Genomic DNA, 24617 nt, shown 5'->3' with positions numbered 1-24617 from the left:
GAGAAAAGTTGGGAAATCAAACATAATTATATTTGGGAATCCCTCTTCTTCCGGTATCGTAATCATCTGTTTTTTATCCAGCAGAGGGAAATGTGCCCCATTTCCAGAGACCCTGGCAATCTCCCCTGCTCTTGCATCATTTGCTCTCAGTGGAAAGTGCTGGCATTTGTGCGCATGTTCCACAGAACGTTTTGTGTCGTCGTTCATTCTCCATTGGCTCTCTCTCTACTCTGAGCTCAGCTTCACACCGGACCAGCCTTCACGCAGCACAGTGCGTGCGCCAGACGTATGTGTGCATCTAACCCACGCTGCCTGTAACCGGACTGAGCTTCCCACGCTGCTCTGAAGAGGAAAAGGATGGAGAAAAAGAGCGAGATCAACGGACACGCCATGCCCAGCTCGGCCTCCACCGACAGGATCCTGGAGAAAGGCGCGAGGAAGAGTTTCTTGGAGAAGCTGATGGAGTTTCTGAGGAAGAACCTACTGGTGATCATGACGGTGTCCGGGGTGCTGGTGGGCGTCGGGCTCGGCATGATGGTCCGCAACATGAACCTGACCAAAGCGCAGATGACCTACTTCGCCTTCCCCGGAGAGATGCTGCTCCGGATGCTGAAGATGATCATCCTGCCCCTGGTCGTCTGCAGCCTCGTCTCCGGCGCCGCCAGCCTGGACACACGCTCCCTGGGCAAGCTGGGGGGCATCGCAGTCGCCTACTTTCTGGTGACCACGCTGATCGCCTCGGGGATCGGGGTGGCCCTGGCTTTCATCATTAAACCCGGCGTGGGCGCGGGAGCTCTGAACACCAACAACCTGGGGCTGGAGAGTGTCAGCAGCGACAAGGAGACGGCGGACTCCTTTCTGGATCTGGCCAGGTACTGAAGCAACACTCCACCCATCTGCAACAATCTGACACATTAAACACTGATATTTAGGTCACTGGTGAATGAGACGCAAGCTGATGTGACTTTGTAGTAGTTCTGAGGGGAATTGTGGCACATCATGCTCCAGGCGCAATGGTAACACTACACGCATGGAGCGATCCGAGGATTGCGCGCACACACGCTCAGAAAGACATTGGCGGGCGTAGTAAGCAGAGCACATGGTGGTACACTGTGGCATTATTAAAGAAAAACACCCAAGTTATCTTATATGACTATCATAGGATGGGCATTTCATTAATGAGCTATTTAACGCTCTGTTGGTGATGTGTGTGAAAGTATAAGACCCCTTGCAATAAAGTATACAGATGTGAACGGTGATTCCTGCCCCCTAACTCCTCAAAAACATTGACCATGAGAGTGTTGTGTAACTCCTAAAAGTGCCTTGATTTGCAATTCAATTGGCAGGCTCCACAAACTGCACATGTTCTTTCCCAAGTTGACACCATCAAAAAGTCAGTCCCATGCACACAGGCTCTAGCAGCTGGGTAGTTATATCTTGTTACATGAGTGATCACCCCATCATTACAGACTCCTGTCCAGCATCCATCACCTGCAGAAATAATTTTCCTTGAAAATTAACATGTAGAAAAAGCTACTCCCATCCTCAAACTGTTCCTTCAGATGCAGTTTAGCCAAGGGTGGAAAGTAACTAATTAACTAATATACTACACATAAGTCCTTACAGTACAGTTTAGATGTGCTTGTGCTTTACATGACTATTTCCGTTTTGTGCTCCTTTATACATAATTCTAATTTCAGAGGGAAACTCAAAGATCAAGGAAACTTTATTGTCCCATGCAGAAGGTACAACGATGGTGAAAATTCAACAACCCTGATCCACCAACTGTGCTGATAAAAAATAATGAATTAATTATAAAAATAAAATAATATGAATCTAAAAGTAGAATGTAAAAGGTATTAAAATGATATAATTAATGTAAGTGTAAGATTGTGCAAATACGCCAATAAATGCAGCAAAAGTAGACCTTCCCTCGCCAGGATGTGCAGCCAAACAACCATGCAGCAGAAGCTGACAGTGGGTAAAAGTTTATAGCCCGTATGGTTCTGGGGATAGAAGCTCCTTCTCAGCCTCTCAGTTCTTGCTTTGAGGGAGTGGATGAGTCAGCCTGAAGGTAGCCACAGGAACAGACCATGACGACCCATGACAACTTTATGAAATGATGTATTTTCATAGATCAAACTATACAAAAATATATAAAGTGGTTCAAATTAGCTCCAACTCAGCCAACTACAACAGTAAAATGTTGCTCATATGTCAATGCATCAGTCATGCTAATCAAATGTTCTTTATAATAATAATATGAAACACTGGTCTATTTTTCTGTTTTTCTAGTAGTAATTCTGTTGTTGCAGAGTTACTATAGCAACAACACATCATCAGTAAATCTAGCCTGTCTCATGATGGTCTAAACTCAGCTCACGTTCCTTTCAGTGGGTGAACAATCAAGAGTAAGACTTTGAATTTAGCTCCTTCACTAGCAACAGAGTAGCTTTACCAAGCTTTTCTTCTTTGTGCAGGAACGTGAACGGGCTGTTTCATGGTTGACTTCTGCAGAGGCACGTCAAAGATCTTATGAACTGTTTTTGAATTAGCTGAATGTGAAAATGTTTTGTGTAAAGTTAAAAAGAACAGCTACTGGCAGCCTCAGCCTGTAGATATCTGAATGCTCAGTGGCCTTCAGTGACCCAGACAGGAGGAGTCCTAAGAATAAGTTCCCACAGTGTGGGGGGAAAGCTGACAGCTGTTGAAAGAGTGGAGTGTATTTTGAGGAAGGGATAAAGGAATAAACCCCGGCAGTACAGCGTAGTACAAACTGAGCACTGTCTGCTGCTGTTGGCTTTTCAGCCTTATCACGATAGCAGGTGGACAGTCTGCTTTCATTTCTCAGTCTTACACTTTAGAGTCAGACTCTATTTTTGCACTGGGGCCAGCTGTTCAAATCATCAGAGGAAGGATTAGACCAGTACAGGATTGAAAGCCAATACTTTCTTTTCTTTTTATTCCTCTGTGGCTGAGGCTGCACAGTTTAGAGTGTGTTTAAATGGGATAATCATTCAGTGTTTCCCCAGAGATTTTTACCATTCAAAGCATCAAAGTGTTTAACTTTGGCAGACTTGGCGTGATGTTCAAGTGCAAATATTGTCATAATAAGTTGCTCTTTTGCTCTACATGGAGGTTACTGGAACCAAGGTTTCTCTTTCAACTCTCAATACCAGGTGTCCGAATCCCACTTTGAGTTCTGGCGTGTCAAATTTAAAGGTTGATGTGACACAAAGAGAGGCATTTCAGTTTCCCTAAAACATGTAATATTACTTGTTTTGATGTAGAACCAGTATCCACTTTGTACCTGTTCATTTTATGAACTCAAAGTGAGATTAGAGCGACACTGTCCATGTACTGTAATACTGTAACACTTTAGCTAAGTTGGTAACTTAAGGAATATGCTACTCATACTAACTGATTAGCAAAATACTCCTGTAGCACACTGGAATTATTTCTGTTGAAAGACCTAAAGACAGTTCATTAATGTTTTTAGTTATGCTAGGCTCCAGGAATGACATGCAGTGTGTTGGTCGGTCAGCTGGTCTCTCCACCATTTGGCCTGGACTGAAATATCCAGACAAGTATTGGATGGATCGGCATCAGATTTAGTAGATTCATGGTTCCCAGATGATGCATCCTGCTGACTTTGGTGATCCCTTGATTTTTCTTCTGATGCCACCACGAGGTTGACATGTGTTGAGTGAAATCTTTCAGCAACTATTGGATGGACTGCCATGAAATGCGGTACGTAGTCTCCCTGTGCATTCGCATCCTTATCAGCATTAGTTGTAACAACTTTGGTGATCTCCTGTCTTTTCATGTTGCTCCTCCTTCAGGGCCTAGTTTGAATTTGTCCAATACTATGGTCAACAATATCGGCAGCTTGCCCTCTACATTTTCTGATTTGACGTCTCTATGAGCAGGACGACATCATGTCTCTACAAATAATGCTGAAAATAAATCTGTCTTATGAAACGCTCAGGTTAAAGTTTGGTTAGGTTTAGGGAAAAATCATGGTTTCGGTTAAAATATTAATTTGTTAAGGTTTGGGGAATTTAGTTGCCATGGTTACAATAATAAATACATGATTAAGGTCAAGGAATGATGATGCAGTTGATGTATCGCTCTTCTTTGGAGGACACTCCCACTTTGGTCCATGACTAAATTCCTGCGAAACTATTCCGAATCATCCTCAGCTAACGTGCTAATCTAAGATGATAAACATTGTACCTGCTGATCGTCAACATGTTAGCATTGTCACTGTGCTGGTGTTGGCGGTGTTGCTCTGAGCACCGCTGCACCTCACTACAGCCACTCTTAGTCATGTTACATTTATTAGATGTGTCTCTATACGTGAATACCTAGTGCCCAAGAAGTGATGTGTTTTATATTTACACACAACAGCGAAGAAGACTGAAAGAGGCCCTCTAAACCTTATTATTATCACTAGTTGGGCCGGTGACGGCAACACCAAAGCAAGTTTTTACAGTTTTGCATGACCCAAGCTGTCATTAAAACAAAGAAAGTAAGAATATTGCAGATACTGACTGACTTTAATGAGACCATGATTTAAACATTGCGAACAGAGCTGCTGGAGAGAATTACAGGTATGTACATATTTGACAGAAGCTTAACTCCATTCTCTTAAAACTCTTACCACTCTTTATGATTTGAACTGACAAAATGATTTATTCACACAGAATGCAAACACTTTCTGCACACAAATTTATATCATGTTCAAACTCCCAAATAAATTCACACAAAGCATACAGTATATTCGACTTTTTAATGATATTCAGTGATAGAGTAGACATTTTTTATACAAACTGAAAATGTATTAAATTGAACAGGGCTGTGTTTCCAGATTCTGTTTAGGAGATTAAAAATGTTTGATATTGCAACATTTTCTAAACATTACTGTGTCATCATGCCGAGGTTTTCAGGCAGTTTTGCTTCTTTAAAACAAAATGTTTAATTAAATACAAGGATAAAATTCAATAAAGAATAGCTGTTTTATTACATCTGCGTTGGGTGAACCACTCATAATCTGCTGTTGTGCAATAAAGTAGCTTCAACTGTTTGACATAGGATGAAAAAAAAGCCAAAAGTCAACACAAAGACAGAACCACTCCAGACCACATTAGATGAATAAATCTGATTTCTTAAATTTGAAGGATTGTATACGATGTTTGGCTTCATTTAATTAGGAAACAAGCCGTTATGTAACAGAGCTTTAAAAATCAGCCCACAGAAAGGAGGCAGTGGGGCTCTGGCGAGCCTCTGTGGGAAAAGCATGCCAGTTCTCAGCTCTGGTTTCCCAGGGTTAATCCAGATTCTCACCTCGGTCATGTGATAGCAGGAAACCTGACCACCCTCACAGAGAGGAGAAGCGTTTAAGAAATCATGTGTGGCAGCAAGACTTTAACTGAATAATTACATTTCTCTGCAGCATTAGGAAAGAAAAGAAATGACAAAGTGAAGATAACATGGCTACCTGCCAGTGTGGCCAGTGGAGCTACCATATTTAACAGCTGAAGCAGCATTTGGCTCTGGACTGAAGGCAGGGTTGATGGAGGTCAAGGGGTTATGCCTGAATTGCTTGGCTTTGGTCTGGCCATGGGAATAAATGTGAGCAAAGTCTGTATTTCTTTGCACAATACTGTGTGACCCTAGAGGATAAAGTTACAAGAAACACACACAGATACATGGAACAGGCCTTCAGGCTTCCAGTAATCCCTGTGTGCTTTACTTACAGAAGTGAAAATAAACTCAGCATGGTGCCTTCACAGACTGTCAAGAAAGAAGATTTTAAAATGGATTTATAGTGGTGACAAAAAGGACCAAACCAGACTGTCCATCTATAAGATGAATAATGAACTGCCTTCAAAGCTGAATATTATCATAGTGTGGCTCTCATGAATATAGCTCATGAATTGTCACATCACCACCTCATCTCTTACTTCATTTTGATTTTGTTTCTTGCTTAAGAATTTAAGTTACTGCCAAAATGCAGTTGCGGACAGTTTTTGGATTGTACGGCAGATATTAATAATGGGCATTTGTATTTGTCTGATATCCATATCTATGATGTTTAATGTGGAGCAACGTCTGCTGCTATAATAATAATAAAATGTATTTATATAGCACTTTTCAAGTTTTAAAGTGTTGAAACAGAAAGAAAAGGGGAATTTAAAAACAGCAATCAAAAACAAAAGACAAACACATCCTAAAACAGAGGTAAGTTACATGAAAATATAAATTGTCCATATAGTGGGAAAATAAAACACAACATATTGTTAAACACTCCTAAAAGCTTACCAATAAAGGGATGTTTTAAGAAGAGTTTTTAAAGACTCTATGATGCTGCCTGTCTGATCTCAATAGATAGACTGTTCTGCAGTTTATTATGTTTGCCAGATGCTACGGACAGATTTAATGTGTGAGCACAAAGAGCAGAAGTGATGGAAAAAGTCAAACAACACATTAGTGATAAAATGAGACAAATATTTTAACAACATTGAAACATGTTTGTAGCGTTCTATCTGTTGGTCAGTTGGTCTGCCACTTTGGGTCAGACTGAAAACAAAAACGGTAACATGGTGACCCTTAAACCTGCTAAACATCGGGATTATGTCAGCATTTAGCGTTAGCGTTTAGCTTATAGCACCACCTAAGTGCAGCCTCACTGAGCGCTGCTAGCATGACTGTAGAATAATGCTATTGCATAGCTTACTCTCTAACAACTGATTGCTTCACTAACGAACACACTGGTAAACCACATTTATTTATTTTACGAATTGATTTTGTAATATTTTATGTGGAATAGTTGAGTTATATTGAGCTATTAGTCGCCTTAAAGCAATTCCCAGTTGGCCACCAGCTGACTGGATGCTTTCCAGTTCAAATGCTGCAAACTGGTCTGAATGGATTTGATTCATTCTGTAGTGAGAGGAATCAGTTAATTGGTGATGTGTGTTTTCTGGTCAAACAAGGGCTGAATTTTGAAAATGCAACTTTAACAACATTTGCTGTATAACGTATAACGTCTTTTAGTTTTATATAAAAGTGAATCTCCTGTAATATGGTGGCTTTGATGCACACTCCACGGTTTCTGCAGAGTGTTGACTCTATCTGTGCTGTCAATGTGCCATAAACCAAACGCTGTACACAACATGCATGGAAATGGCAGCCTGTGTCTGTGCACACCAATAATACCCCAGCTATTACAGAACTGTCTGTTTATGGTCATAAATATTCATATCACAACCCTAAACCTCAAGACGGTGACTTTAACCTTTAATCTAAAATTACAGTTCCCTGTGTGAGGTGAGGACGAGCTAAAATGCCCTTGGCTGTAAATGTGTAAATGTCAAACTTGTTTTCATAAGGAGATAAGTGCAAAGACAAATTAAGTTTATTATCTAGAGACAGAGCCATGAAGCTAAAGCATGCTGACTCATGTGTGACTGGTTGTGTGGCATCTACAAACAGCAGAATTCAGAGGTAACCACATTTACACCAAATGTGTCTTATAACTTTAGACTTTTATGCCAAATGTGTAAATGAACACAGGGTAACCTCCAGGAATATGTAATCTTAGTAAAGACTTTGCTGATTTGTTTTAATAGAAGATGAACCAGACGGCAGATCAGGGCCAGAACAACTGCACTGTCAGGGAATTTAGGGAGCAGTGGACCCTGGGAAAAGAGCCAAAGTACAGAGTGTGTGATGACAAACAAATCCTGTGAACAATTTACTGTTCAGATGGGTTAACCACTTGGTTTTGAAAGACTTGTCAAGTCTAGTATTCAGTTTTTGTTTTGTCACAGTTTTTAGTATTACCAGAATCCTTGGTTAATTACATGAAATCAAACCGAGGAAGAAGCGTATAGAATAACTCTAACTGTCTGTGGATCTAACTTGTTTTTCTCTCCCCTTTACAGGAATCTATTCCCAGCAAACCTCGTGGCTGCTGCTTTCCGTTCTGTGAGTGCCAGCTCCTCACTTCACCACACTGCAGACTCCATCACTGCTTTCTGTCTGTTTTTCTTTACCACCTGTGTCTAGTGCGTATTGTTCATCAGAATTTATTTCACCAACCACACGGATGCCGCTCCATGTTCATTTTCTGGCTGTAGCGCTGAGAGCCTCTTAATGAGGAGATGTTCAGAATAGAGACCGGCTGCTCTCCGCTGCTCGCCACAATGCCTCTCTTCCTTGTTCCTAACCAGCCGTTACCATGGCGAGACCATTCCATTCCAGCCAGCCTAGCAACCCACCTCGCCTCGCTGGTTTTGAACATGGCCCGCTCCACTTCCTAGAATTATGATCCTGTCTGTTAAGGCTAAAATAAGGAACCAGGAAAGTTCAATATTTGGGGATGATTGGGCGACACAAAATGGCTATGCACACACACACACACACACACACACACACACACACAAAAGATATAGTGTGCACTTACCACACACACACACTGGGACACACACACACTCACGTAATTGAACCGATTGCCTCAAACTTCCCTAAAACCAGGCCAGTGAATAATAAACCTGCAAACAAGTTGTTGACTTCTCACGGGGAGAGTAAATGGAGTTTCAAAGTGCAGTCAGGTCATGGAGTTCAATACTCACCCCCCCTCCCCATCAAGCCTATACAGTGGTAGAGCCCCTGTGGAAAGTGTCCAAGTGTGGATTAAACCAAGAAAGCAGAGGAGAGGGGAGACTTACACAAAATGACAAGCAGCTAGATGTTTAAACAGACATTTAACAAATGTGTACAGCCTGTTTTAAAGTCCACACAGGTCTGTATAGATGCTGGAAACCTTCATCCAATAGAGCTGTTTGACAAAAAGCAGAGAGGGAGGGACAGCGTTGTTGCAGGGCTGTTTGTCTCCTTTTAAAGCAGAGACGCCGTCTTAAAATCTGGCCCCCATCTCACGCATTTATTCTCTTTCTGTCAGTGAGTGATGCAGGTTGAGTACAGAGCTGGAGCTCTGAGGCAAAAGCTTAGCGTAGCATAAAACCTGGATGCAGAGCTAGCCTAAGTTAAACAAATATATACACCAGCAACTCTAAAGTTGCTCAGTAATGTAATCCTTACATGGTGTAACTACTTCTTTATGAAAAACAGAAGCACTAGCCATCAAGAAAACACCAAGTTACACCATGTTACACCACGTTAACTCCCTCTGAAAGCACAAATTCTCAGTTTTTACATTTCAGTTCAGCTGTTTCCTACAGAAGTGCATTGAATTCACCAGAGGAAACAAAAATTGGAGGATTTATCTCATAATTTCCTGAAAAAAAGATCCTGATCTCATATTCTATGACCTGATCATTTTATTGTGCTTAATTGCTTTATTTTGATAGCTGTTACCAAATGTTACCATAGTATTTAGATATAGTCACAGTTTTTGAAAGACTTTTGAATGAGTCTGTGTCCCTGAAACATTGTGTGCTGGTTTAGCTGCAGCTGAACAAACAGAGATCAGAGTTCTGTCTGAACGATCTGAAGGACGTCAGACGTCTGTGTGATGTTGACACACTAATTATTCTCCTTATCTTATTGTCACTCTCAGTGTCTGACACATGAACTCTCAAGTGGTGAGATACTTCTGCTTTTTATTAACCTCGCGTACACAATCATGACTTCATCATCTGATCTGATTGGCTATTTACACAGGCACAGGATTCCACACATTAATACGTCCAACTGCGTCAAACCAAGGAGGAAATAAAATAATTTAACCTGGTAGTGCTATCATGTGATGACTGCAACCACCTTAACCTGTCTCATAATTACGAGATCAGAATCTCGTAAAATATTAAACACCATCTAATAATTGTGATAGTGTTTCCATATTTTATGATTATGATCATTATGAGGTAAGGCCTCAGGTCTCTCACTTTCTTCTTTCATGAATGTAATGTGCTTCTGTAGTTTCCCCCAGCTTCCACTTTTTATCCTAAGCTAACAGCCTCCCTGCTCCAGCTCTGTACTAAGCACATTAACATAAACTTTTCATCTGACTCTGGGTCGAATTCATTGAAGCACCTTCATTTGTACACAAGTGTCCCAGTTTTGAGTTTGACCATGTTTTTGATCGTTTTTCATATATTGCCTGGATCATAACCTGGCTATTCATCTCCTTGTGTCCATAATTGTAACATTGTCCAGGTTTGCTTTATTGACTTCTCCATCTCATGACCAGTAAACAAACAGTAACGAGTGCCCAGACCGTCATCAGCATCATACAGTATCTTTTCTTTAACTGACTGATGTCAGATGTAGATGTCAGGTAGTGATCAGAAACCTGAAGTCCTGGAGTCCAGCTAGCATGGACTCTCAGAATGGAGAGCTGTGTCGCATCCTACAGAGGACATGGTCTACAGAGGTGTGGCCCTTTGTTGCCCAGGAAAAGAAGGCTGCCTTTGTCGGCCGCATTTGAAACAGCCTTCGAAATGGGACAGTCCAGTCACGCCAGTGGGAGACAATCGGTTTTCAAATGCAGCCTCCGAAGGATGCAGCCCCTGAATTGGGACACAGCTACTCACTTATGTAGCTTTCAAAATCCAGGATATTTTATTGACAGGCACTAACAGAGAACTAGGATACTTCACAAACCACATCATACCTAGGACACAAACGCATGTAAACACACTCATTTACTTCCAGTTTACATTAACAGGCACTTGAAATTAAACTTTATTGGCCTCTGTTATAAAGTGGATGCGTATCAGGATACAGAACAGAAATTTGCAGGCATTCGCATGTTGACACAGAAGTATATGAACAAACAGCATCAAACAAGATGACCTAAAACAAGTTTTCTTCCCTTTATGTTTCAGTATGCCACCGACTACAAGATGGTTGCTGTGGGAAATGACACCAACGGGACCACCCTCTATCAGAAGGTACAAACAGGAAAGATCCCCACATGTACAGTCACACATATAACACACAACTACACACACACACACACACACACAAAAATGTGCACCAAATAACCTTGAGTAGATGTTTGGGTTACTGTTAGCATACTATATATGTTCATTTATATAATTATTTTGAATGGTTATCATTTCATGAATTTCCCCCAGGGGATAAATAAAGTATCTATCTATCTATCTATCTATCTATCTGTCTATCTATCTATCTATCTGTCTATTTCATGACAGTACACTCTGATCATGAGAAAAATTTTAAACCAGTGAAAGAGCAGCATTGAAGCGCAGATGGAGAGAGAAACTGTACCATAAGAGTAAGTGCAAACATGCAAAGAGCAAATACCAGCAGCTGAGATGTAACCTGCAGGTTCATCTTAATCAAACACAGTTTTGTTTACATTCTGTTTTTATCACCAAAAGGCACTTTAGGTTTATTCAATACAGCTATCTAAACACAATATTCACGTCACACGTATGTTGAAATATCTCTATACTTGCCAATCAAGTGATTCTGTCAGGATTAAGGTACTAAGGATCCAAATGCAGGCTCTTGGCCAGGGTTGGTTCAAGGATTTGTTCAGCAACAAAAGAAAAACACAGTCTTACTTAAAGGGGTGAGACAAGTCCAATCAGGGGGAAGCAAGAAATCCAAAATCCAAAAACCAAGGCAAAAAACTCAGGAACATAAAAGGATAACAGGAACACAAGGAATCACAAGGAGAACTGATAAGGAACGCAAAGAGACTCCAGGGAAACTCAACAGGGACAAACCAGGAGCTTAACAGACAAACTGACGAATACAGCTCCGAGCAGGAAGTAAAACAAAAGTGGACACACAAGGAAAGCTACTTCAAAATAAAACAGGAAATTTTCAAAAATCCAAACATAAAGTCCATTCAAAGTCCAAAGAAAGACCCCTTCAGGGCGGACCATGACCCATCCCTTCACAGTGCGACTGTGAGAAATGGGAGACAAAAGCCACAGTCCTCCCACTTTATGAAGCCAACAATTCCTAACACAGCTTACTCCGTCAACTTACTCTTACTCAGTCGCTTTCATGTGAATAACTGAGTGCAACATCATGAATGCTTTCAGTAAAAAACACTGTGTCCAACAACCGTTTTTATGATGGTAGGCCTTCGTATACACATCTTCCCTCAGACATGTTCAGGCAGCACTTCACATGATATATAGTTATTAATATAATTCATTTGAAGATACTGAAGCCTTTTGTCTGAAGGTACGTCAGAAAAAGCTTTTATGAAAACTATTTCTTTGTCCTAAATTTTTAAGTAGTCATTTTTTTCACCAATAACTTTAACGTCAAATTATCTGCAGAAATAGAGTCAGAGTTATTGTTTGGCATCTATTTTAACAGGGATGGACACTGGTCTATAGTTCACCGACAAGTTTATTTTTACATTCAGATCTTGCACTTTAAAACAAGCGCATAAAGTCTGTCAAAATCATGTCTGTTTTTCTTGTATCATGAGCTTTCAGTCAGTCACAAACTGTTGGCCATTGGACAGGTCATGTTTACCGAGCAGCGACCATTGGGCCTGTGAGGACGATGATGTGTCGGTCTGAATAGGGAACAAACACAGGCTGGCACAGGGCCTGTTGCAGATTGCCAGTGTCCTCATTACTGAGTGTGACAAGTTTGTTAGTTTGTCAGGAGGAGAGAACAGAAGGATCAAGATATTCGCTGTTGAACAAAAGACTTTTAGACTTAAGGCTTTTTAGCAGCAGTCTGTTTTAAAGATTCTATGCAGCACTGTACTCAAATCATACTCATGTACTAAAGAACCTCTTAAGAATAGATACAGTGCTCCATAACATCAGTCACAGGTTTTTAAGTCGGTCAGAGGTTTCTATATAGGATGATCTAATTTGGTAAATTTTGAACAAACAATAATAATCTTCTAAATCCTCGTACTTTTCCCCAGTGGCCTTGGCTTGGCCACATCGACCCAGTATAGAGGAACAGTTGGGGGATCTGATCCTGGCATCAGTCCGTGGTATTTGTCTGTCATGGGTCATGGTGGACAGTCCCCCGGAGTGCCAGGGGATGAAGCTGGTGGAGCTGTGGGAGAGCTCAGGACAATGGCAGAGGATTGAGCTCAGGATTTGTCCTTGTCCTTATTCATTAACCATCATCCAGCTCACTGAATCCTTCAACTGCTCCCAGACCTGTGCACCCACACATGCACACTCTGTAGCAAGAGGTGTCGTATAAACTACTACAGATTATATCAGCACTAGTCTTTGACAAGCTTACGTCTCCATAATGAGAGGATGGGGTCCAGGTCCAAACTGTTGACTTAAGAAAACCAGTTTATCAACAGACATTTTTAGCCATGCTGGTGGTGTAGCTCATGTGTTAGCACATCAGTCCACCGCTAGAGTGCTGATTAGTTATTTCAAAACTAATGGCAGGATTTCCATTTAACTCTGTGCAGACATTAACAATCTGTGGAGGATTACGTTTGATGTGTTGACAACTATTGGATGGACTGGCACAGACGTTCATTGATCTTAGATCATGTTTGTGGTGATCCTGTGACTTCTCCTCTAGCATCACCATGAGGTTGACATTTCTGGGTCATAGAGACACACCTCAGTGACTGTCAGACGCTCATGTTGCGTACAGGAGAGATTGCAATGACTGAATCTTATTATTTTACACTTTTCTTGTGTTTTATTTGAAGTGTTGATCCATAAGAAGATATATTTGTGGTTTTAAGAACCAAAAACCATCTCAGTGTAGTTTTACATCTCCTCTCTCAGGCTTCTCTCTGGAGCTCTAGGAACAACAGGTCAGTCAGCCAATCAGAGGAGAGTGGGGGCTCTGAGCCTCTCTTCTGATTGTCTGACTGTTTTCTAAGGGATCTAATAAAAATATATATGTGGTGTGGCTGAGAGCAGTGGCTTTGTTGTGACATCACAAAGTCACACAAAGTCCTGACGACTGGTTTTAAGGCTCAGTTTCTGAATACAGGCTGTGTGCATTTCTCTGTGGACTGAGTGTTTTGATACTTTCACAGTATTAATATAGAACCTAGACCTGCTGTATAATCAAACAACACATGGACAGAGACCTTTATAGTATATGGGACCTTTAATTTGAAAATACCTACATCACAAATGACAATCCAATGACCTTCAGCTGTACTTTGTGTGTAGTGCTAATGAGCAAATCTTAACATATCAACACTCCTAACATGATGGTAAACCTGCTGCTAAACATCAGCATGCTCACATTCATCATCCAGTCATCCTTCCTACAGTCTTTTCCCTTGCCTCTGTGTGAGTCTTGCCTCTGCTGTGTATTTTTAGGTTCCTGTTGGTACAGAAACAGATGGCATGAACATCCTGGGTTTGGTTTTGTTTGCCATGGTGTTCGGTGTGGCGCTGAGAAAGCTTGGAGACGAGGGGGAGGAACTCATTCGCTTCTTCAATGCATTCAATGAGGCTACCATGGTGCTGGTGTCCTGGATCATGTGGTGCGTAGAGTGGTATTAATAGTGGTATATTTGGACTGCATCATATTTTGTAAATATTCATATAGAAACTTTTTCCTTCCTGTATTTTTATCGTGTCTCTCAGGTATATCCCTTTTGGCATCATGTTCCTGGTGGGCAGTAAGATTGTGGAGATGGAGGATGTGGTTCTTCTGGTCACCAGTCTGGGAAAATACATCTTTGCTTCGATCCTGGGACACATTATCCACGGGGGCATCGTCCTGCCTCTCATCTACTTCGGCTTCACACGCAAGAACCCCTTCAGTTTCCTGTCAGGCCTCATCACGCCCTTCACCACTGCCTTCGCCACCTGCTCCAGGTAAACTGTCACAGCACAGGGTTCCTGATGAACAGTACAGAAAGGGAAAAAGGAAGTTGTCAGAGGGGTGTGATTCCCTAAAATTAAGAGTAGTAGCACTGCACAGTAGTAGTAAGACACACATTATAAAATGAGTAAAAAGTAAAGCTTTGTAGCTTTAACTTTGATTTAACTCTTGACACCCTGACCTTCTCTCCTTCCTTTTGCACACAAAGAAGAACAGAATCTGGTGGGTTGCAATGAAATTTACGGAGCACATTCATGCTTTGAAGAGGGCAAACATTACTCTTGTGCCACATATCTGAGCACATGTTATGTCATAATAAATTGAACACATTCAGATTCTGGGGTACAATTGAGTTAATGACCCCTGTGACCTTTGTTGTAGCAGCATTCTTAAGACAAACTGAACATTTTTACCACCAGATAGTGTGATGTTCCAAGTCTAGTGATCTACTGGACAATGGTGCTTCTCTGGGCCTCTAGTGCAGCTTTAAACATTTAGTTTTGTTTTTACCCTAAGACCTTAAGACTCTGCTGTACATGATGAATAATTATTTTTAAGTTGATCATTTTACAGTGGAAGATAATATCATCTAAATGGGCCATAGACCAACTTTTGCAAGTAAGCAGCACATACAAAGCAAAGTAAGACCACAATTGCGATCATACTTTCTGTTTCAGTTCATTAATTGTATTTTGTTTGATCATATTTTAGTCAGATGAAGTGGCACATAAAAAACTGTAAAACATGATTATTTACTGTACACATGTTCTCACATATTTGCATCAAATAACATGAATCATGTTTTGCATTTATAAAGCCTGCACCTGTCATTTAAATATCAAATCTCTTAATTAGGCTGAGGCGATATCCAAAATTTAGTATCTTAATACAGTCCAGCCTAAATATTGGGATATACAATATTATTGCAGGGTCTGCCTTTCATAGTATAATATATTACAATGTAATATATTTATATTGTTGTATTTTATGTTTCAGGTGTTTTTTTTATAATGCATAATTATATCATTGTATTTTATGTTTGGTATAAGCACTGCTGCCACTAAACAGCAGTTTTATTTGTCATGTACAGTAAACAAAGCAGTGAAATGAGGGTTGGACTCGACAGACTGTGCAAAACTGCAAAAATGCAAATGCGATATTATGAAAAATATGACATATGGTGGTAAATATCGTGAAATTTGATATTATCGAATATTGGCCCAAGATTAATCTTAATCCAGCTATATTATATGGTTTGCAGTGATTTGGGGGTGAAGAAGCTTGAATGTAAAAAATGTTAAATGGTATTGATTTCACATGAATGACTGACAAATGATCTCACTCTATGCACTGTATGTCTCTCTATGACTCACTAGTTCAGCCACTCTTCCCTCTATGATAAAGTGTGTTGAGGAGAATAATGGTGTGGATAAACGCATCAGCCGCTTCATCCTTCCCATTGGAGCCACAGTTAACATGGATGGGGCGGCCATTTTCCAGTGCATCGCTGCTGTCTTCATCGCTCAGCTCAACAATGCTGAACTGAACGCCGGACAGATCTTCACCATCCTGTGAGTCCTGATGATAAAACGTTTCCTCCCTTTTTCTGTTGCTTCTTACGTTATTGGTATAAGTGGTATTTTTTTGTTAATGGAATTATTTACCAACATCTCTAGGGTGACAGCCACAGCCTCCAGTGTCGGTGCAGCAGGCATCCCAGCCGGCGGCATCATCACCATCGCCATCATCCTGGAGGCCATCGGCCTGCCAACCAATGACCTGTCCCTCATGCTGGCTGTTGACTGGATTGTGTGAGTAAAGCTTGTGAACCCAGTGACTCTCGTATTAGAAAACACACAAAGCTACAACTGATCACATACACATTGCCAACATCACAGTAAGAAAAGCTAGATCAGGGTTTCCCAAGAGGAAGGTCGACAGATGGGAAGTATAAAATCTGTTAAAAATCACTCTGTTGTAATTTCCCCAGTAAGTCTGTTGTAATTTCCCCAAGCCCCACTGTTTTGTAGTGACAAAGCAGACATACATAATCATAATATATATAAAGTGAAACATGAACTTGCTGAAATACATTAATGTTTTCCATTTGAAAGACCATTCCTGCTTCACAGCACAGGTCACAGGTGGAACAAAAGTCTGGCTTTCAAGGGCCTCTACACGCTCTCATGTTTCTGGAACAAAAACATCTGAGTTTTGAAGATAAGACACTCGAGTTCTATCAGTGTTGTTGTCATTCCATGTATTCGCTGGAAGGGGCTGACAAGGAGGACTATGTCCCTTCTTTTAATTTTCTTAATGAGGAAACTGTTCTTTAACTTTAGAGATTATCATTGTATAATTGTTACTATACCTGGTATATTTGGGTTATTATGGAAACCACCTGGTTTTATTCTATCCAGTTTTATATTTGATTTTATTAGAAGAACTGTTGTCTTGTACCACAATTTATTATCATACCTTGTTTTATTACTGTAATCACCGTTTTATAACGAAGTGTCAACCTCTGGGGTAAAAAAGTGAAGCCAACACTGAAGTACTGTATGGGGGGTGAAATTTTATATAACTCACCTGTTTACATTTCATTGAGGCTTAAAGTTATGAATGATTGAAGGCGTGGGCACTTTTAGAGACAGGTGGGTAAACTATTTTCTTGGCTCTACACAGGTCCCACCTCTTTGTCCATTTTTGATTAGCTGGGAGTTAGGCGGAGTCAGACACTGCCAAGATGGCGATGGCAGAGCAGCTCAATTCGAGCTTCAAAACCACTCTTTGTTTCATCCATCTTTCTATACAGTCTATGTCTTTGACTGTCTCACATTCAACATGTTCATTGTGATGTTGTCTTATGTGATGTAGCGGCTTGGAGATGAAGACAAGTTTCCCCTTGCCTTACCTAACCTTTCCTTACCTTACCTTGCCTTTCCTTACCTTATCTTACCTCACTTTACCTATTTACGCTAATGATTATAACAGGTGAAAGATGATTACTCTTAAGATCGGCACCAATTTTAGCAGTGTAATTTAATTTGACATATTTGCTAAAAGAAGACTGACTTTTGCTGTCTGACTGTCCACGTTGTGTACAGGGATCGTACGACCACTGTGGTGAACGTGGAGGGTGATGCTCTGGGTGCTGGAATCCTCCACCACATCAACCAGCAGGAGATGAAGAAAGAGCAGGAACAGCAGCAGGACGGGGAGCTGGCAGAGGTTCGGGTGGAAGCAGTAGCCAATGTCCAGGCAGAGGAGGAGACCTCGCCACTAGTCATGCACCAAACCAAAGCCTTAGCGGCAACGCCGGAAGCTATTGAGTCTGTCCTGTGAACTCAGCAAGACTTTTTTTCTTGCCCTGTGACCTTTCGACATTGCTGCTGATGGGACACAATTCTCACTCAGTGTCCATTCAAAAAAAAAAAAAAAAAAAAAACGGAGGTCACTAATGGTTTCCCTTGTGAGGAAAAAAAGTGCCATAGTAACAGTTTGTCTAGAGCATTGATGGTCCACAGTGCACTTACTGCTGCTGTTTTGAAATTTGGTCACTTGGGCTCATGTCCCCATACTTGGGTTTCCATCCAAGTATTTTAATGCAGATTAGGATATAATGGATTTAAAAATTCTGAAATTTTGAAAACAGTTCCTCAACACTGCTAAACATTTTTTTTAAATTTTCACTCAAGGCAGATTTTCTTTTCTTTTTTTTTTTTTACATTTTGCGATAAGCAGCGATGGAAACACAGTGTGAAAAATATCCCTAAAACATTCCCATAAATGTCATAGTTCTGTTTGTCTCATTAACCGTATGAGATGCTCATGGCCACAAGTTTGTATGTTAGAACATTATCAAGTGCATTTCTTTGTTTTGTATCCTCAGACAGCAAATACAACGACCAACATTAACTATAGAAAACTAACTATTTGCCAAAATCCGATAATTGAGAGCAAGTGCTTGCGAGTGTCTGTCATATAATCACATGTTCAGGAAGTCTGTTCAGTCACTTCAACTCATCTGATGGAAACAAAATCCTGTCTTTCTCTTAATCAGATTGAAATAGGAACTTTTGCTCCCAGGTTTAATAGTTGTCACAATCTGAAGAGATGTTTACATGATGTGCCCCGGCTTGTGTTTGCTGACCATCAGCTGACAATGTCAAACATTAACCCTTCGAATGAAAGGCCAAGAATTTGACCTATTTGTTGGACAAGCCTAATGCAACGTGTTGACCCAGTCTAGCGACTCCCTAGTGACCCAGATGGCCCAGTATGGTAAAGAATCTTTAACGCTCGACCATTTGGAATAGTAAGGTTAACATGTATGCTTTGCCATCATGGTCTAATCGTGTTTATCCCTAAGTAAACAGAGTGTGGGGTTATTTAAATAAACATGGTTCACTGAGTCTCTCTCAAGGAAAACGACCTCATAAATAACCAAATGCAAACAGGATAAGGTAAAAATGTCACCTGCCTTTATTTCTCAGCTAATATCAGCATTTTACAAGCAAGCTTTACAAATGTGCTTCTGCAGTCTGTGTACAAATAATGGCCATCCAAGCTAGCTCTCAAAAGTTGCATTTATGCACCAAGGAGTCTGAAAAGCAGCTTGTTTGTTTTGAGTTTTGTTTTGCTAATTAGACGGCTAAGACAATGTTAACATGCAGCTATCAGCTAATTCTCTTATTTCTTAGCTAGCGTTTGTTTAGCTAATGTTCATATCAAGTGTTTTTAAGCTAAACAACAACAAACTAAACTAAAAGATACTAGATTTATTTATGGTGAAAAACCCAGCTCCCAGTCAAAACCAGAACAGAAATTAAGCTAATCCAATCAGTCCTGTTGAGACAGCGGAGAAAGTCAATGTGCTATTCTTTTCCAAAAAGTTGAAGATCTTTAACATGGCTGCCAGTGAGTGCGTTATTTGAAGGCGTTCATGAGCTTATAAGATACTGTTAAAGACATAGTCATGGCCAGAATTACAATTGACAGAACATTGGTTTGCAAGTTCTGTAAACACCACTTGTTTGACATCATGAAAACACTCCAGGCTCCCACGTATTAAAGACCACTATTTGATTTATAAATGTCAGTAGTTCCAGATGGTTTTGTTTAAGGAATCTTAGCAAATCCATAAGGAGTTCACTCAAAACTCAAAGCTTCATCAAATGTTTACGCACAGAATGTGGACCAAACCGAATGCTGACTGAACTGAATACTATACGCCATTAGTCTGTGAATCCATCCTTTGGTTTCAGAGGGATTTTTTTCTCAGTGGTGTCTCAAAGGCTTGCACCATATTAACCTTCATAGGAACTAATATGAATATATTGTATTGAGTGCATCCTATGCTATGTAACAATCCATGAATCTTACCATGAAAACCCCCCAACAATTTCTCTCTTACTGGCTAAATTTCAGGGAAGGAATTAGCACAGTGGCTGATGACACATCTTTATTCAGTCAGTGGGATAAATTATTAGCTGTGGTCGCTAGATCACTTTAAAGGGAACATTGGTTACTGCCATTATCATAGTGTAGATACTGCTCCAAATAAGTGACTGGTGCTTTTCCTTAATGTAGAGACACAAACCCTGCCATAGTTGATGTCCATACAATATGGAATATGGTTTGACATGCAGTAAGCTGTGCCAAATTTCTAATGGTTTAGCAGAAAGTCTACCTTTAGGATACAGGACTTGAGTGACAGGATGAGTCTGTGCTGTCCTCTAGTGGTGATGGGTATTAATGTGAAAGTTCAGAGGTAAAAAAGTTAGGGTGATTGCAACTCAGAGCTTTTGTGTCCATCTGAAACTCTCATTAGTTTTCAGCTGACATTGCTGAATGAAATTTCCTATTTATTTGATCTATTATTTAACATTCATAGGGAATGACTGGTGATGCGACCGCTCCTTTACTCAGTCTCATGATGTAATACTGTATTTTAAAGTGAAGACCACTAAGAGGTATAGGACCTTTATGTATGTGAAATGAATTTCATTCATGTTGCTGTCACTTCATGCCTGAGATGCTCGTCATGACGTAGTGGAGCTGCTTTAGTTTTGGATCATAGTGTGTATGTTGAAACTGTCTGCTTTAAAGATGAAATATGAACTAGTATGTCTGAAAATTTCTTACTCAACATTATCATTTGAGATTTCACAGATGACTTTTCTAAGCTACCAACTGCTCTGTTAACCTATGGCTGACTTTTATGATTAGGTTTTGTTGAGTTTATCTGGTACAATCACATGTAATTAAATGCAATGTGGTACACACCATATATATATAAATATAAATATATTTGATATTAATTTATTGTAATTGTTTTAACTTTTGTATTATTTGTACTTTCTCCTTTTAACACTTTCTCTCTGTGTCAAATTTTTATTGTTATGATAAACTTTTTAAATGAATTTTACTGAACAGTGTTCCTGATAACATCTTTAATTTTTGTCATGTTGTTTTTGTTTAGGAGTACCTGCTACTTTGCCTGTGCCGTGTCAATGTCTAACACGTTACAGCTGTCTCTTTGCTGTTGGTCCTGCTGTCTGTCCACATTAAAGGTGATACAGTAAAATTTTTCATGCAACCAAAATCTATCTATTTTTAACCGTTTATTATTAGATCATAATGTTATTCAGGACATTACAGAGGAGATGTCAACCTAAGCTCTTTGTCTGACTGCATGCAGCTGAATGAAGAAGGGACAGCTTTGTCCTTGAGAAGTTGATTATCCTGTAGACTGTACTGCCCTTTAAAGGATTTTTTAGCACCAGGCCCATTTCACATGAGTAACTGATGGTATTTTAAGTGGTATTTTAAGGGGTAAGGGGTTTTCTGAACACCCCTCACATCAGTGCGGGGGTTGATAAAGTTGCCAGTACTGACTGACATTTCTGCTTCTGCATTAAAATGTCAATTTCTACCCGTGCTTTGTTACACTTAACTTCACCTGGCAACTCACTCATACCAATGGAAAATCTTGTTGCTATTATTATTAATAATATAAGTTTATTTATATAGCAATTATCAAAATCATAGATTACAAAGAGCTTCACAAGGATAAATAACACAACAAACAAGAAACATGGAGACAAATTACTCAAATTTAAAATATTGTGGGTTTACAAAACATGGGAACATCTTCAGCCAGCAGTGGGCAGTTCAGTGCTGCTGTAGCAGCAAAAATACTACAAATATATTGATGACTTGAACAGTAGGTATCAGGATGAGGGAGCAGCAGCAAGGATGTAGCTCTCTGGTGAGGAACCTCCATCACATCTGGCTGTGTGTGAGGTGCCTCCATCGCTGCTGTCTGCACTGGTGTCAGAGCTTGTTGGAAGCAACCCCACAGTTGTTGAGTGACTCCTTCAGGTTTAGATGCGGCAGATGGAAACAAACAAAAACAGTTAGTCCAATTAGACTTCACAAAACAAAAACAAAACAAGATGCTGCTCCTGCATTGCGTAATATTTAGACACACTAATATTGGATAAAATCAGAATTTACAATTTGCAATTACTGATAATTACTACAACCATTATCAGTGTCCCCATCTCCTCTCTGTCTACTGGAATTATTTCCGTTATATGCTGATTCTGATTCAAGCGCAATTGTAAAATTCCGATATTCTTGAAGGCAGCAGGGATGATGCTGCCCTGGATCCATATTACCTTGCTAGCAGGTTGCAAGCTAACTGAATACAGGCGGTACTGTGCGGCTACATGGGGATGTCCCACCCTTTCTAAGACAAGTTGAGGACTCCGTGGTTTTTATCGGCTCTTCACAAGCAGGACTAACTTCCAAACTTTGGCGAAATGACGACACGGTCAGAGAGAGAAAAAGCCCAGAAACTGAATGAGCAGCATCAGGCCATTCTGTCTAAACTGCTGAGAGAAGAAGACAACAAGTACTGTGCTGACTGTGAGGCAAAAGGTAACCCTGACAGTCTTTGCTGTAAACCTCTGTCAGAAATGTGAGGGCGAAAAGATGAAATGATGTGGGAACTTGGTAGCTAACGGCTTGCTAAAACTAGCAACATATTGCAACGTTATTGAGATGGGAGTCACTTATGTTTAGCTAGGCTCACATCGTCTCAGCCTTGTTGCTGAATAACAAATTGCGTAATAGGGATTAAAATATTTTTTTTCATTGCGTATATTTGTATTGTACAATGCAAACATTCTGGGTTATTGTTTGCCCAGTCAGAATTAAGACAAAATGAATAATATTTAGCGATATTTGTTCAAGTTGCAACAAAATACGTGTAACTTCCGTTTAGCACTTTCAAAGTAAAATCCTCACTGGGTTCTTGCATTACTTTTTTTTTTAACAATAAAAAAAATGAGGCAGGAAATGTCACAAGTAATGAGCCATGTTGGCAGATAATTATATTATTAGTATTTTAAGTATATTTTAAGTATATTAGTGAAGTATTTAAATGATATTGTTATACATGTATTGTAAATTCAGGCGAGCTATGAGCTATGAATTAACACTTGGACTAGCCTTATTATTATGATTATTTATGTAAAACGGGGTTTATAGTTGAAATTACACTGAATACCAGCAACAGAGTACATGATAGGGAACGCTGTGATTTTAATTGATCACTAATGCATGTTTTTCTTTTGGCTCTTAAAATGTGCTTTTATTTTGAAATCAGACGGCCGCTTATCCCGGTTTTATAATGTTTAACTATTGCTGATTTGACACAGGTTTGCCCGACAGTATCGGTGTCATGTCCTTGACTGGATTATTTATGAGCGGAAAACATGCGTGTCCTGTGTAGGCAACATTGAATTAGAGATGTACATCGTTCGTTGAATGTCAGAAAAACACATCAGCATCATATACTGTAGGTTTTTTGCAGCTGCAGCCAACACCTCACGTCTCACTGGCGATGCCCTCTTGCAGAGCAACCGCCACCCAAACTCCATTCAAAAATTTAAAAGTTTAATATTTAATTGCACAGAGTCTAAATTACATTTTGATAGAATATGTTTCAGAACACGTTAGGAACCAGTCTTCAATTCGGCATACATGAAATTCACTTAACAATACTGTATTACAACAAGATGTAAACTTTATGCCTTTTAATGAATGCCAGAAATATCCGAATAGACCTGTATCAATTTAAAGATGACACATTAATGTAATAATGTTTTAAACAATTGATCTAGCAAATGTTCGTGACCGTTGGCTAAACGTCTAAACCTAGGTTTACGTGTGGGAGTATGACATTCCCAGACTTTTGAGTGGATTGTGAACGGCTCGTATCGGGGCTACCTATGACTGAGATTAAATTCCTTTTGCGTCAACACCATGCCTATGCTGCCATCTGACAAGTGTAATCTGTAGTACCACACCTCCCTCAGTCAGCGAATCTGTTTCGATCGTGATTTGCCACAAATTGCTGCTGATGCTGCTTTTTTTTTCTCTGTTCAAGTAAAATTTTAGTTGTATCCGTGATGTTAATCTAAATAGCAAATAGCATTTCATGATCCTAGCCTGGTATTGTGTCTGAAGGTGTAAACCTAAACCTAGATTACACACAGTTCTGTTTGCAGAACAGAGTAGCCTACAGCAACCCTTTCAGACCTAACTCAATTTGCAATACAAACACATTATATTTAAATTAAGTAAAGTCTGAGTTTGCTCAGTTTTCATAGAGAAATGGTCAGTGTAGCTTTAAAGTCCAACTGAAATCAAATAGTTATTTTCTGCTACAGAATAACATGACTATACTGTGTAAATCACTTGTCCTGTGTTCTCCTTTTAGAAAACAGTCCACAAGGGAGAAA

General features: G+C 40.0%; 2 protein-coding genes across 3 annotated transcripts in view; both read left to right on the top strand.

Annotated features, from left to right (window-relative positions):
* The first annotated feature begins 222 nt into the window (after positions 1-222).
* On the top strand, positions 223-18250 carry LOC111220579 (neutral amino acid transporter A-like). Its single transcript, XM_022743698.1, has 8 exons — positions 223-872; positions 7950-7992; positions 10857-10922; positions 14292-14458; positions 14562-14795; positions 16179-16373; positions 16479-16613; positions 17910-18250. Exons 1-8 carry the CDS (start codon positions 358-360, stop codon positions 18145-18147), a joined length of 1593 nt encoding a protein of 530 aa, XP_022599419.1. The 5' UTR covers positions 223-357; the 3' UTR covers positions 18148-18250.
* A 4277-nt stretch (positions 18251-22527) lies between these two features.
* Positions 22528-24617, top strand: part of LOC111220567 (stromal membrane-associated protein 1-like) — a 113403-nt gene continuing 111313 nt past the window's right edge. For both annotated transcript variants that reach the window (XM_022743682.1, XM_022743681.1), the window contains exon 1: positions 22528-22749. In XM_022743682.1, coding sequence (XP_022599403.1) covers positions 22632-22749 — 118 coding nt within the window. In that variant the 5' untranslated portion in view covers positions 22528-22631. The remainder of the gene's footprint in view (positions 22750-24617) is intronic.

This window comes from Seriola dumerili, unplaced genomic scaffold, assembly GCF_002260705.1.
Source record: "Seriola dumerili isolate Sdu_G_001 unplaced genomic scaffold, Sdu_1.0 BDQW01000073.1, whole genome shotgun sequence".
NCBI lineage: Eukaryota > Metazoa > Chordata > Actinopteri > Carangiformes > Carangidae > Seriola > Seriola dumerili.
This window is presented reverse-complemented; position numbering and strand designations above follow the sequence as displayed.